This window comes from Pteronotus mesoamericanus, unplaced genomic scaffold, assembly GCF_021234165.1.
Source record: "Pteronotus mesoamericanus isolate MK-2021 breed Mesoamerican mustached bat unplaced genomic scaffold, CSHL_Meso_final contig_74, whole genome shotgun sequence".
Classification (NCBI taxonomy): domain Eukaryota; kingdom Metazoa; phylum Chordata; class Mammalia; order Chiroptera; family Mormoopidae; genus Pteronotus; species Pteronotus mesoamericanus.
In genome coordinates, this window is record NW_026555247.1 from 9,130,348 (window position 1) to 9,144,302 (window position 13,955).

The following is a 13,955-nucleotide window of genomic DNA, read 5'->3' on the forward strand; positions in this document are numbered from 1 at the left end:
TTTAGCTTTTTGAGGAAATTCCACACTTTTCTACAATGGCTGCACCAGTCTGCATTCCCACCAACAGTGGACTAGGGTTCCCTTTTCTCCACAGCCTCTCCAGCACCTGTTGTTTGTTGATCTGTTTATGATGGCCATTTCTGACCAGTGTGAGGTGGTATCTCATTGTGGTTTTGATCTGCATTTCTCTGATGGCTAGTGATGCTGAGCATCCTTTCAAATGCCTCTGGGCCCTCTGTATCTCTTCCTTGGAAAAGTGTCTGCCCAGGTCATTTGCCCATTTTTTGATTGGATCGTTTGTCTTCTTGGAGTGGAGTCATGGGAGTTCTTTATATATTTTGGAGATCAAACCTTTATCTGATGTATCATTAGCAAATATATTTTCCCATAGGGTTGGCTCCCTTTTCATTTTGCTGACGTTTTCTTTCGCCGTGCAGAAGCTTCTTATTTTGATGAGGTCCCACTTGTTTATTCTTTCTTTTATGTCCCTTGCTTTAGGAGACATATCAGTGAAAATATTGCTGTGTGGGATACCTGAGAGTTTCCTGCCAATGTTCTCCTCTAGGACTTTTATGGTGTTGTGACTTATATTTAAGTCTTTTATCCATCTTGAGTTTATTTTTGTGTATGGTGTCAGCTGATGATCCAATTTCAATTTTTTCATGTAGCCGTCCAGCTCACCCAATAGCATTTGTTGAAGAGGCTATTTTTACTCCACTTTATGCCTCTGCCCCCTTTGTCAAATGTTAGTTGCCCATATAGACATGGGCTTACTTCTGAGCTTTCTGTTCTGTTCCACTGGTCTATGGGTCTGTTCTTGTGCCAGTACCAGATTGTTTTGAGTATAGTGGCTTTGTAGTATAGTTTGATGTCCGTTATTGTGATCCCTCCTACATTGTTTTTCTTTCTCAAAATTTCTGCAGCTCTTCGGGGTCATTTATGGTTCCATATAAATTTTTGAAATGCTGTTCTATTTCTGTGAAGTACGTCATTGGTATTTTAATAGGGATTGCATGGAATCTATAAATTGCTTTGGGTAGTATGGACAATGTGATGATACTAATTCTTCCAATCCATGTACATGGTATATGCTTCCATATATTTATGTCTTCCTTAATTTCCTTCTTCCATGTTGTATAGTTTTCTGCGTACAGGTCTTTCACCTCCTTAGTTAAATTTATGCCTAGGTACTTTATTTTTCTTGTTGCTATATCAAATGGTATTTTTTTTCTGATTACTTCTTCTATTTCATTGCTGCTGTACAAAAATGCCTTTGATTTCTAAATATTGACTTGATGTTTATATTTTCTATGCATAACTTTATACTTTCATTGCACATGAAAGTATCCATAAATAATAGGGACTGTTTTGCATATTTTAAAATTTTATATCATTAGTGTTATATTATATATTGGTATATAATTATATAATTAGTATTATAGTATATTGTACAACTTACAATTTTCTTTGTTTAGTTTGACATTAAGTAGAGGTAAGTGTAATGATGAAACCAAACTGCTGGACCACTCCCTGGAGCACAAGAGGGAGCTGATTTAGATTGTGTACAGAGGGAACATATCTCTAAGGAAGTGACGTTTAAGCTGAAACAATGAAAAGTAGAGAACCAGTCATAATCCCAGACTATATTGGAACAGGGATTTTTCCCAGATGACTTTGTTGATTTGCCATATTTGGAACCTACCATTTTAATTGAAAAAGATACAATGTTAGAAACTTTCAGGTAAGTTTATGTGGAATCTATATTGTATAGGAGTTTCTTGACCTAAAAAGCTTACAGGGTGTAGCCAAATAAAAAATATAATATAAAGCAGCAGATCTCAAAATGTAGTCTTCAGATCCCTGGTCCATGAGGTAAAAACTATTGTCATAATAAAACTAATACTTTCCTTTTTCTCTGTGTGGACATTTATACAGACGATGTAAGAGCAATAGTGGTTAAAATTCCTGGTACCCTACCACCCAACTATATTAATATTCATTGTATTCTTTACCATAATGCATTTGTAGTAAGTAAATTCAACTTTCACATAAGTTGTTTTTGATGAAACAGTATAAATTATTAATTTTATTAAATCTCAATCATTTTCTCATCACAAGAAGAAAATTTAACTCTATGTGATGATGAATGTTAACTAGACTTAATCATGGTGATCATTTCACAATATATACAAATATCGAGCCACGTTGTATACCCCTAACTAATATGTTATGTGTTAGTTATATCTCAATTCTTTTAAATATTATTTAAAAATTTCATTCTTAAGTATGCACCTTTTAACATTCCATATTATGTACTGGAAATATGCTTATTAAAGCACATCTGCTGCAAGTATAGTGACTGTTTCGAAGAAGAACAGTTATGCAGTTGTTTCAATTGCAAGCTGAACTATCCCACTTTTTATGGAACTTCATTTTCCTTGATAGAACAATAGGTAGAATAACTGTGGTTATTCAAACTTGGAAATGTGGCAGGGCATCTTCTCAAGAGAGAGTGATGCACCCTCGCTGGGTAGTTAAGTAGATGAGAGCATTGTCCCAATAAACTAAGGTTGCTGGTTTGATCCTCACTCAGGGCATGTACAAGAGGCAACCAATGAATGCATTAGTGGGTAGAACAACAAAAATCAATGTCTCCTCTTCTCTTTCTAAAATTAAATAAATAAATAATTTTTTAAAAAAAAAAGAATGAATTATCCAAGTGTTTTACTTTAAGGAAACAACTGACAGTATCTGTTGCCAATGATAAAATTCAAGCTTTAAAACAAAAATTAAAATTTTGGAAAACACATTTGCCACAGTGAGCTTGACAGTTCCTCAATAAAGACTTCTCTGATGAGATTGGACATGAAATTAATGAGCATAATTATTTGCTGTTTTAGAAATCAAATGAGTCAGTATTTGGAATAGCAGTGAAACAGTATTTTTCAGATGACCAAAGCTTGATATTACAAAACTAACAGTGTTAACGCTTTTGGAGGCATGTTTTGTTCTTCTCAGTAATGCTTCAAAACAGGAACAAAATTAATAACATATTGTATACTTCAGGCAGTGTTTTCCAGAGTGTATTTCTTTTGATGTTAATAGGTGTAAAGTAAATAAGCTAATTTTGGAAGATGTTTGTTTAAAGAAATTTAATAAGTTTTGTTAAGTTCTCGATCTTCTAAAAAGTATTGTACATCTTCTAGAAGCAATTAAAGTAGTAACCCCCAAGATTATTTCAATTTAGAACCCTTTCTCCATTCTGGTGTTCTTTGGAAAATAACTGCCATAAAGACATAGAACCTCAGTCCCAAAACACCAATTCAAAAGAACCTGTGCACCCCAATGTTCATAGCAGCACAATTTAGAATAGCCAAGTGCTGGAAGCAACCTAAGTGCCCATCAGTAAATGAATGAATCAAAAAACTATGGTACATTCACACAGTGGAATACTACGCATCAGAAAGAAAAAAAGAGCTGTTGCCCTTCGCAACGGCATGGATGGAACTAGAGAGCATTATGCTAAGTGAAATAAGCGAGGGGGTGAAAGACAAATACCATAATGATCTCACCTAAAAGTGGAACCTAATCAACAAAAAAAAAACAAGCAAGGAAAATATAACCAGCAACATTGAAAGAAAAAACAAACCGACAGTAACAAGAGGGAAGGTGGGAGGAGGGTAACAGGGAAAAGAAGTGTCAAATCAAGGAACATGCATAAAGGACCCATGGACAAAGCCAAAGTGGGGAAGGATTGAGTGTGGGGAATAGCGTTGGGTGGGGCAGGGGAAAGTGGTGGCAGGAAAATGGAGACTAAAGTATTTGAACAATAAAAAAATAATTTAAAAAAAAGACATAGAACCTCAGGACTATAAAGAGTTTTAAAGGATGTTTAACCACCATGTTTACGAAGTGTATGAGGACAAAAAGAAACCCGGAATTTATTTACAAAAATTGTGTATTTATTCTTACGTGTTTAAACTTCAGTCACCTTCAAAGTACTCTCCATTTGATACAAGACATCTGTCAAGACGTTTTTTCCACTGCTCAAAACAATTTTTGACCTTTTCAATTTTGATGGCTTTTAGTGCTTCTGCCTTTTTTTTGTTTCACCTCTTCCAAAACAGGAAAACATTCCCCTTTGAGGTCTTTTTCACCTGGGAGGGGTGGGGAAAAAAGTTGTTTGGAGTGAGGCTGGGTGACTAGGGAGGGTGGAGAATGGGGTCACACCATTTTTTGGTCAAAATCTGCTGAACACTCAGCGTTGCGTGGATAGAGGTACTTATAAATAGTCACCCATCATGAAATGGGCAAATGTGTTAGAGTCTTCAAAAAAATTCACTGAAGCCAAAATATAGCCTCTCTCAACAACGCTAGCTGATACACTAATATAGATGGGTTTCTAGAACACTCATCTAGCAGGGAAAGTCTGTACAACAAGGAACCCACCATCTGGAAGAAAATTCTGATTTTGGGGGTTTTTTTTGAGGGAGTCCCCTTCATATAAGGAAGTGCTTTTGGGATCAACATTTGTTGAAGGGAGGGGAACAGGATTAGTCAGGTGGAAAAGTGAGACTCAATAAAGGCCTCATCAATCAACCCCTCGGGAAGCTCTGGATATGGGGTGACTGTTCAAAGTTGTTCCAAGTTGAAATGAGAGGGCTGGACATTAATAGCACTTAATCAGTCAGTCATTGGATATAGGCCACCTCTGGAAGACATTGCATGTCCTTAAGTGAGGCAGTTCTTGTTAACCAAGGCACCTCTCCAAGAAAGTTAAGATCTGAGAGGGCTCTGCCATTGGTGCTTTCAGCAGCTAAAGGAATAAGGTGTTCATTTCTGAAGGGGAGTGGGACAGTGTGTCACAAGATCCATCCAGAGATGTATGATGTTTTTGATTCGTACCAGCAGAAAGGTGATGATTCTTAACACGTAGGGATTTATTTTTCTCACACAATGAGAGATTGAAGGTAGGCACTTGCTGGTGTTTGTCTCTGTTATCATCTTACTCTTTTCCCATGCTCTTTGTGGCTACCAGACCTCCAGTCAACATGTCTGCATTCCAGGCAGTAAAGATTCCAAGAAGTTTCACCCAGTTGCTTCTGCTTGCATATTCCTTTTGATAATAGGGGCTAGGAAATAACATCATCTAGAGTCCTGTCACAAAGGAATAAGGCTGTTGGGGGTGGCAATTAATATTCTTTGCCAAAGAAAATCGTCATTAATCTAGATAGGTGGGAAGAAAAAACATTCAAAAACCATCAGTCTTTTGAAGTGGGCTGGGGCGAGTGATGGAGTTGGAGGGAGAGTGGGGATTTCAGTGGGGCAAGAGGCAGCCAGATTTTAAGAAGCCAGTCAGGCAGGTAAGAGTTCAAGAATTTTGACATCTGCAATTGGAAGAAGCGGACAGGAAGGTCACCAGGAATTTACAAGGTGCCCTCTAAGGGCCCAGTGAGATTTCTTGGGGTAAACCACACCTTACATATTTCCTCTTTGGGGAGCAACCCATTAGATACCCTCTTATCCCCAAAAAACTATTAGTTAATAAACTCCAAAGTCATACCATTCTGAAGGTTTTACCTTTGATCTTAGTGAAATTTCAAGGCCACAAAATTCATTTAAAATTTTACAGCTATTTATTTTAACCCCCTGAAATATAAAGGAGGAGGAAAAATTCTTTGAAGTGGCAGAACAGTAATGCTGTCATGTAGTACAGAAGATGTGCTCACTTCCTAAACATCTTCTTTGAGAATCTTCCTGATGATCATTGTACTGACCACCTGGGACTGAGACATTCCCATTTAATGCCAGGATCCTTCAGTGAGAGGCAGGCCATTTCTGCTGATTCTCTCCATTCTAGATTCATCATAGCAAAGGAATATGTGGCGACACAGCATACAGAGTTCAAAGCTTGGCTTGTCTACTCAGTCTGTTTGGTTTCAAAGCTCAGCTCTTCTGTTTACCCCCTATATGATCTTGGGCATGATTACTTAGTCCAATGGTTCACAAATAGTGGTGATTTTGTCCCCCTAAGGGACATGTGGCAATAATAAAACATGTCTGGTTGTCACATCTAGGGTAGGTGGTTTTACTGACATCTAGTGGATAGAGAGTGCTAAACATCCCACAATGCACAGGAACACCACTACCCCACCTGGCCCCAGAGAAGAATTTTCGGGCCCAAAGGTCAATAGTGTTGAGGTTAAGAAAAGTCATTTTAACCTTTCCAGCCCTTCATTTCTTCACCCATGAATTGGGGTTTGTAATATTACCTATTTAACTGTGTTGGGGATGGTTAGGTTAGGTGAGATAATTCATGTAAAATACATAATACACTACCTGGCACATAAGTGCTCTGTTAATGTAAATCACTGTTATCATCACCGTTATCATCACTAGTACTAGTCCAGAATTTAGACTACTGCCTGTAGCCATGCAGCCAGGGAAGTTTGTTTGCGTTTTCCTTCATTTGATGAAAAACTCTGAAGAATATAGAAAAATGCAGAATGGAACAGAAGAAGCCTTCTTACTTACAGAGTCAAAGAAGATAATGAATTAATAATTAGTATACTTTAAGTTCGAAGAAAATGTTGTACAGTCCTATTCACATAAACAGCTTTCTTCTTCACGTTGATTTTTTTTTTCCTCTTGTATGTCATCTTTTTGCACCATATTGCAAAGTCATACCTTCTTTCCTCCCCACATCTGTTGGAGCTTCAACTCCTTCCATCTCTTCTGACTATCAAGAACTTGGGAGCCATTAAAGCAATAGAAAACACTGGCCAGTATAAAGCATTGGTGTCATTGAAAAATTACTCGTGCCATCACTACAAATTATTCATATGGAACCGAACGAGCTGCTGACACGTTGGCTAAGTTTTCAAACCTACAGCTTTATTTGACAATTACACTAAGAAATGCTGGAGTAAACTGTAAACCTTTAAACTTAGTGACCATAATTTCCTTTATATTACAGTGATGTTAACAGTTATCTTCTGTTTTTCAAGGCAAATGCAATAGGCCGAAGTGCTAAAACTGTCCGAGAATTTCTAGAAAAGAATTACACAGAAGATGCTATAGCAAACGACAGTGAAGCTATCAAATTAGCAATAAGAGCTTTATTAGAAGTAAGTGAGCCAATAAAACATATTCAGAAAAGCATGGGTTTTCCCCTCATTCAATTGTTTATTAAAACACAGAATTTCCTGAATTCTAATATTGCACTTGTTCTACATTAGGTTGTCCAGTCTGGTGGCAAAAACATTGAACTTGCTATAATAAGAAGAAACCAACCTTTGAAAGTAAGTCATTAACCAAATAGGAAGGACTATCTGTAGTGTATTTTGAAAAAAGTTAAAATATTGAAACCTGTGAACCTTCATTATAAGCCTTAAACATCCCTTAACATTCATTGACACTATGACAACTTCTCTTTTGTTTTTGTAGACCAATACTAATTTGTATGTGTTTATTGCAAGCAGTTACCCATCCCTAGCCCATTGTGAACACCTAGAGGTGCTGAGGTCGATATATAGGCCTACCCAATTTAGTATATATTCTTATAAGTAGGAACCCCTGCTGAGTCTCTCCTTCCTGGGATCAGTATAGCATATTCCCCATGGAGATTCATTCCTTGCACCATATAGAGAGCAGTTACTCTTCCTGTATTTTTAGATCTTCTGAAGTCAAAATATACTTCCAGCTAGTGTCATTCAATTGCCGTTTATATGACTGCTGGCCCTCCAGGCTTCTATCATAGTATTATCTTTCATTATGTCAAAAAACCTCCACCCATTCTTGTTTTTTGTCTGTTTTCTCCACTTTTCACTTAAAAGTGCCTTGATCCACTGTTAAGACTTAAATTTTAACAGCTAGTATCATAACCCTCCCACATTTCCTTGCGGCAAGTCTAATACTATAATTTGTTACCTTTTATAGCCATTATGGGTTAAAACTGCTGGACCACAAAATAAATTGTTTAGAACAATGTGATAAATTGTTTTGAATTTTATGATAGAAGACTCATTGGCTAAAGAACACTTGAAACATGGTTCACTATAGTTCATTAGGTAGAACTTTACAGTGTCGTTTCCCAACTAACTCTCTGTAGTTGAGTGTACAAAAGCACTCAAAGCATGGGAAACTATATGAAAAGTGCGCTAAAAAGTTATTTTACATACGCCTTTTGTTTTGGGGAAATATTTCAAAAGGACGTAGTATTGAAATAAATCAGTGCTGCGTGGAGCAGTGGGATTTTGGTTTTTGTTATGGAGGAGGAACTTGTTGTTATGACACCATATTCCCATATTTTATTAGTTAACTGATGGATAGGAATGCGAGGATAGGACAGCAGCAAAGTTTCGGTGAATTAGAGAAATATGGACAGAGTGATGGGATCTTCCAATACACAGCTCCTCAAAAATAATCAGGGTGCTGAACACAGAATGTGGAGATTGGAACTATGTGAGGTTATCATGCCTGTTGCCAAGGGCCCGGGCATACATGTGCCAACACCGCAGGAACAAAGAACCACTGAGACCAGAGTGACCTCTCCAGTCCCATCACATATATACACACCCAGACAGACATACGCACACACACCCAGTGATGTACATGTTTTTTCTGCTTATTAGTGGTAGGATGGTGTGCATCCTGACAGTGAAGTTATGCTATCCTTCCACACGTTATTTCAGAAGAGGCTGTGTGGCAAATAGAGTGCATGCTTTGGATTTGGATAGATCTGGATTTTAGTTCTAGCAGATCAGTTTATTTAACCATATGACCTTGAGCAGTTTGCTCCCGTTTTTTATTTTAGGTAAAATATTGGGTTGGCCAAAAATCTATTATGTTTTTTTCCGTAAAATAAGAAGACACATTTTTCATTTTCACCAATAACTTGATTGATTTCGTTATCTTGAGTATGTTGGCTATCTCCTGCTATTGGCTTCTAGTGGGTAGAGGCCAGGGGTGCTGCTAAACATCTTCCAATGCGTAAGACAGTCCCGCAGCAAAGAATCATTAGGCCAAAATGTCAATAGTACCAAGAAACTTCACAATCCACTTTTGACACATTAAGTCAGTCATAGCACCTTCTCCACACACTCCACAAATCTTTTGTTGCATTTCGGTTGTAGTTTTGCCTTTCTTGAAATAATAAAGCATGATATGCATTAAAATGGCTGCACAAAAATTCACCAGTTTTGATGGTTTTTTAAAAATGCATGCTGTTATGACAGCTGTCAAAATACAATCTTAACAAAATTGTTTCAAATGAGGTTAAAGACAACTAAGCACTACTGGAGCCACTGTATGGAAAAAACATAATGGTCTTAATGGCCAACTCAATAAAAATGATTTAAATAAAAACTTTATTTTGTGTTTAGTGAAGGAGTTGTAAATAAAGCAGTATAAATCATCTTTTCCCTATCTTTCATGGCTATTCTGTGAGCTGATAAAATAGTAAAACCCTATCAGGGAATCGCACAGGGTGAGGCTAGAGGGAGTTTAGTAATGAGTTATTTGCTCATGAATAGAGTAAGTCTTACATTAAAATAGCTTTAGAGTTATATTTTATACAGGATATATAATTTAATATCACATTTTACCCTGATTTCTTTTTTAGCACAATGATGGTGGAAATGTCTAAGAGTTCTGTTACAAATATGTTGCTGTTGAACCTTTTGGGACATTTCATTATATATTTGAAGCTATAAATAGAAAACAGGTTTTATAAGGTATAATAGGTTAATTTCATATTGTAAAAATTTAGAAATTTATTGGTATAATTGCCAATTTGGTTTTTTTTCAGATGTTCAGTGCCAAAGAAATTGAATTACAAGTCACTGCAATAGAAAAGGAAAAGGAAGAAACAGAGAAGAAAAAATCAAAGAAGACTTCCTAATTCTTAGTGTGAAGGCTGGGAGCTTTTAATGTTTTGTTGTACTTCTTGGAATTATTTAGTGAAGTTTTAAAGGAAATAAGTTGATTTATGGCATTACATTAGTAGTTATGTGCTGTTTTGAGAATACCAGATTTGTGGCTCTCTTTAGTCTGTTACACAGACAGACATACATTAGTGCAAAGATTGTCTTTGAAAAGATTTTAGTAATTGTTGAAAGCGTCATAATTCCACATAAGCCTGAGATGATACTCTGTAACTTGTCCAGAGTGTTACATTTATTCATATAACATGTTCCCTCAAATATATGAGTGCTTATTATATTGTGCTAGGGTATTTAAAGTAAGAAAAGGAACATAAAAATGATCCCTTCCTACAGAGGAAGTTTTATCTAAATGACCCATGAAAATAATGTGCTTAATGCCTGTAATGAAGTTATATTTTTGAAAGCAAGAGCTATTAATAAGTATAAAAAGTCATTATTTCAGAGCTTTATCTCTCTTTTTTTAATATTAATTTTGAAAATGGGGGAGAGAGGTTGAATTTTGCAAAGGAAGGAAAAGTTCAAAGGAGATGGTAAAATCAGTTTGGAAAAGAAGCAGCTATAATAGGATCCAAACCATTGGTGGTTGTAGTGCTCTGAAGCCAGGGCAAAGGAAAGAGCAGAATCAGAATGTTAAGAGATACAAAGACCTTACAAGGCCACCTCACTGGTTTTTGTCGGGAACCAAATTCCTGTGGCCTCCTGGTGCTGTACATCACTTACTCTGACATGAAGACTGTAGGGCGTTTTCCAGGACGGAATGTGCAATATGTATTCCACTCTGCTAATTTCCTTGGAACCATGGAATTCCATGGCTCTCTATACCCCTCCTCTTTAAAACTTAGAATGAAAACCAAATACTTGTTTCCTGTCACATCCTGGTCCTGCTTAGCTATCCAGAAGCAAGGGCGCTTCCCAAGCAGAAGGCTTACTAAACAAAATTTTAGCACTTGAGAGGAAAAAAAAGAAACCCACAACTTTTGACAGTCAGATCCACTCCCACTGAAGATATGTCTCAATATGACATTCATACAACACACAAGAAGGGCAGGATGTTCACATTATGATACCGTACTGCAGTGAACCCATTGTAAATCCTTGATATTCTGGGTACATGGTTTAGCATCTTCCATGTACCTCTTGGTACTCATACTATATTGAAATTATCTCTTTGATCTACCTTTTTGGACCAATGTTGAGTGCAGTGACAGACACTGTTATATGTAATATACACACATACACACACACATATATACATATATATATAATATATATAATTAAAGTAGACTCAGTTATTGTCCTCATTACTGTGTTGTGTGAAAAGGCAGATATTAAACTGAAATAATTAAAATTACAAGTGGGATTTAGTGCTGTGAAACTCTGTGTGTGTCTTCCCTACTAAACTTGTTCTTCAGGAAGCAGGGCTGGGATCCCTATCTTTTTCATCATTGTTTCCACAGCTTGCCTTTTCTTAAGACTTCAATACACACTTGAGCTGGGTTAACTTGCAGATATTTGCAAATACCAGATATTGAGAGGAAGGGGGAGACAAATCATCTAGAGATGGTCCCCAACTTAACTTACGATGGTTCAACATGCTATTTGACTTTCTGATGGTGTGATAACAAAATGCATTCAGTAGAAACCATACTTAAGATTTCTCGCATGCTAGTGATAAGCAGTATAATACTCCCTTGTAATGCTGGGTGGTGGCAGCAAGCACAGCTCCAAATCAGTCATGCAGTCGCAAGGGTAAACAACTAATACTCCATTGCATTCATGGTGTTAGATGATTTTGCCCAACTGTAGGCTATTTTCAATGTTCTAAGCGTGTTTAAGGTAAGCTAGGCTAAGCTATGATGTTAAGTAGGGTAAGTGTATTAAAAGCATTTTGACTTAATGTTTTCAATTTACATTGTATTTATCAGGACAAAACCCCATCATAAATCAAGGAGTGCCTGTAGTCTAATCTCTCATTTGGTATAGAAGTCAATTTCCTGGTCTCTTTGTCCCTTGTTGAAAATTATAGTGATGGGAAGACACTACATAGACAATGAATAAATACTACATGCAGAGCCCCTGAAACTGTATTCACACCCTGGTTAATAAAACTGGGGGACTTCCAGGAAAATAGGAATTTTTTGTTGTATTTTTTCCTGTTACCATTTATCCCCCTTGTACCTTTTCCCACCTCCACCCACGCCCCCAAGGAATTTGTTGTTATGCAACATAGTATAACCCTGTGAAACCTTCTAAAGATGTCATTCCCCTACTTTTCATCCCTGATTGAACATTTTTTTTCCAGGTACCAGAAATGAACAAGATATGGATTTGGCTTAAAAGAGGTCATACTACCAAATAGTTGAGCCCATTCTTACATGTTATATGAAAAATGAAAAGTATGTGTCCCTTACAGTCAATGAATTTAATGTGGACATGTTTCTATTGGTTTCTGGAGTAACTTATTGAAATCTCTAGTAAGGCCTGACTGCTGTGGCTCAATTGGTTGTGTGTCATCCTGCAAAGTGAAAGGTCGCCAGGTGCAAGAGACAGCCAATCAATGTTTCTCACCCTCTCTTCTTCCCTTCCTGTCTGAAAATAAATAAAAATCCTTATTAAAACCTTCTCTAGTAAGTGTAGCACACATGCCAGATCTTGTAAAAAAGAAATGAGAACTATTTTGTGTATTAGTAAACAAAAGAAGTGGGTGATACCTCAGTTTCCACCTCTGATTTGAAGACAGGATATTATACACCTCTGGCTGGATTTAGCTATAAATAGATATAATGTTAATAACTCTTTTCTGCACCATAGCTCAGCTGTGTGGATCCCATGTTTCTTATCTACAAGGAATAGGAACACATCATCTAAATGATATGGTTATAATTCCACTCCTTATTTTTACTAGTACTCACATAGCTGCCAAACACTGTTTTGAGTTGTTTTTAATTTTTATGGAATTTACTGAGGTGACATTGGTTAATAAAATTATATAGGTTTCAAGTGTACAGTGCTATAATATGTCATCTGTGTATTCACCATCCAAAGTCAAGCCTCTTTCCATCATCATTTATCCCTCTTTTACCCTCTCTTCAGTCTGCCAGTATCTACTCTTCCTCTAGTAATCCCCATATTATATCTGTGAGTGTTGGGGGGGTTTTGTTTATTTAAATTATATTTTATTGATTAAGCTATTACAGTTGTCCCATTTTTACCCCTCTCTAGTCCCCTCTGCCCTGCAGCCCCCTCACCAACATTCTCCCCATCCCCCGTTCTTAGTTCATGTCCATGAGTCATACATACAAGTTCTTTAGTTTCTCCATTTCTTATACTATTTTTAACCTCCCCCTGCCTATTTTATACCTATGATTTATGCCTCTTGTTCCTGGGACATTTTCCCCTATTCTCTTCCCTCCCTCTCCCTGCTGATAACCCTCCATGTGATTTCCATTTCTGTGATCCTGTTCCTGTTCTAGTTGTTTGCTTAGTTTTTGTTTTTTTAGGTTGAGTTGATAGTTCTGAGTTTGTTGTCATTTTACTGTTGATAATTCTGATTTTCTTTTTCTTAGGTAAATCCCTTTAACATTTCATGCAACAAGGGCTTGGTGATGATGAACTCCTTTAACTTTACCTTATCTGGGAAGCACTTCATCTGCCCTTCCATTCTAAATGATGCCTTTGTTGCATAGAGTATTATTGGATGTAGGTTCTTGCCTTTCATGACTTTGAATACTTTTCAGCGCGTCCTTGCCTGCAAGGTTTCTTTTGAGAGAACAGCTGATAGTCTCATGGGAACTCCTTTGTAGGTGACTGTCTTTTTCTCTTGCTGCATTTAAGAGTCTCTCCTTATCTTTAATCTTAGGTAATATAATTATGATGTTCCTTGGTGTGTGCTTCCTTGGGTCTAACTTCTTTGGGACTCTCAGCTTCCTGAACTTGCTGGAAGTCTATTTCCTTTGCCAGATTGGCGAAGTTCTCCATTATTTTTTCAAATAAGTTTTCAATTTCTTGCTC

At 36.9% G+C, this 13,955-nt stretch overlaps 1 protein-coding gene across 3 annotated transcripts in view; it reads left to right on the plus strand.

Moving 5' to 3' along the window:
- The window catches only part of PSMA8 (proteasome 20S subunit alpha 8), a 35,557-nt gene extending 25,609 nt beyond the window's left edge, over positions 1 to 9,948 (plus strand). For all 3 annotated transcript variants that reach the window (XM_054583842.1, XM_054583841.1, XM_054583843.1), the window contains 3 exons: positions 7,008 to 7,127; positions 7,239 to 7,301; positions 9,809 to 9,948. In XM_054583842.1, the coding sequence (XP_054439817.1) occupies positions 7,008 to 7,127; positions 7,239 to 7,301; positions 9,809 to 9,901 (276 nt within the window). In that variant the 3' untranslated portion in view covers positions 9,902 to 9,948. The remainder of the gene's footprint in view (positions 1 to 7,007; positions 7,128 to 7,238; positions 7,302 to 9,808) is intronic.
- The last annotated feature ends 4,007 nt before the right edge of the window (positions 9,949 to 13,955 follow it).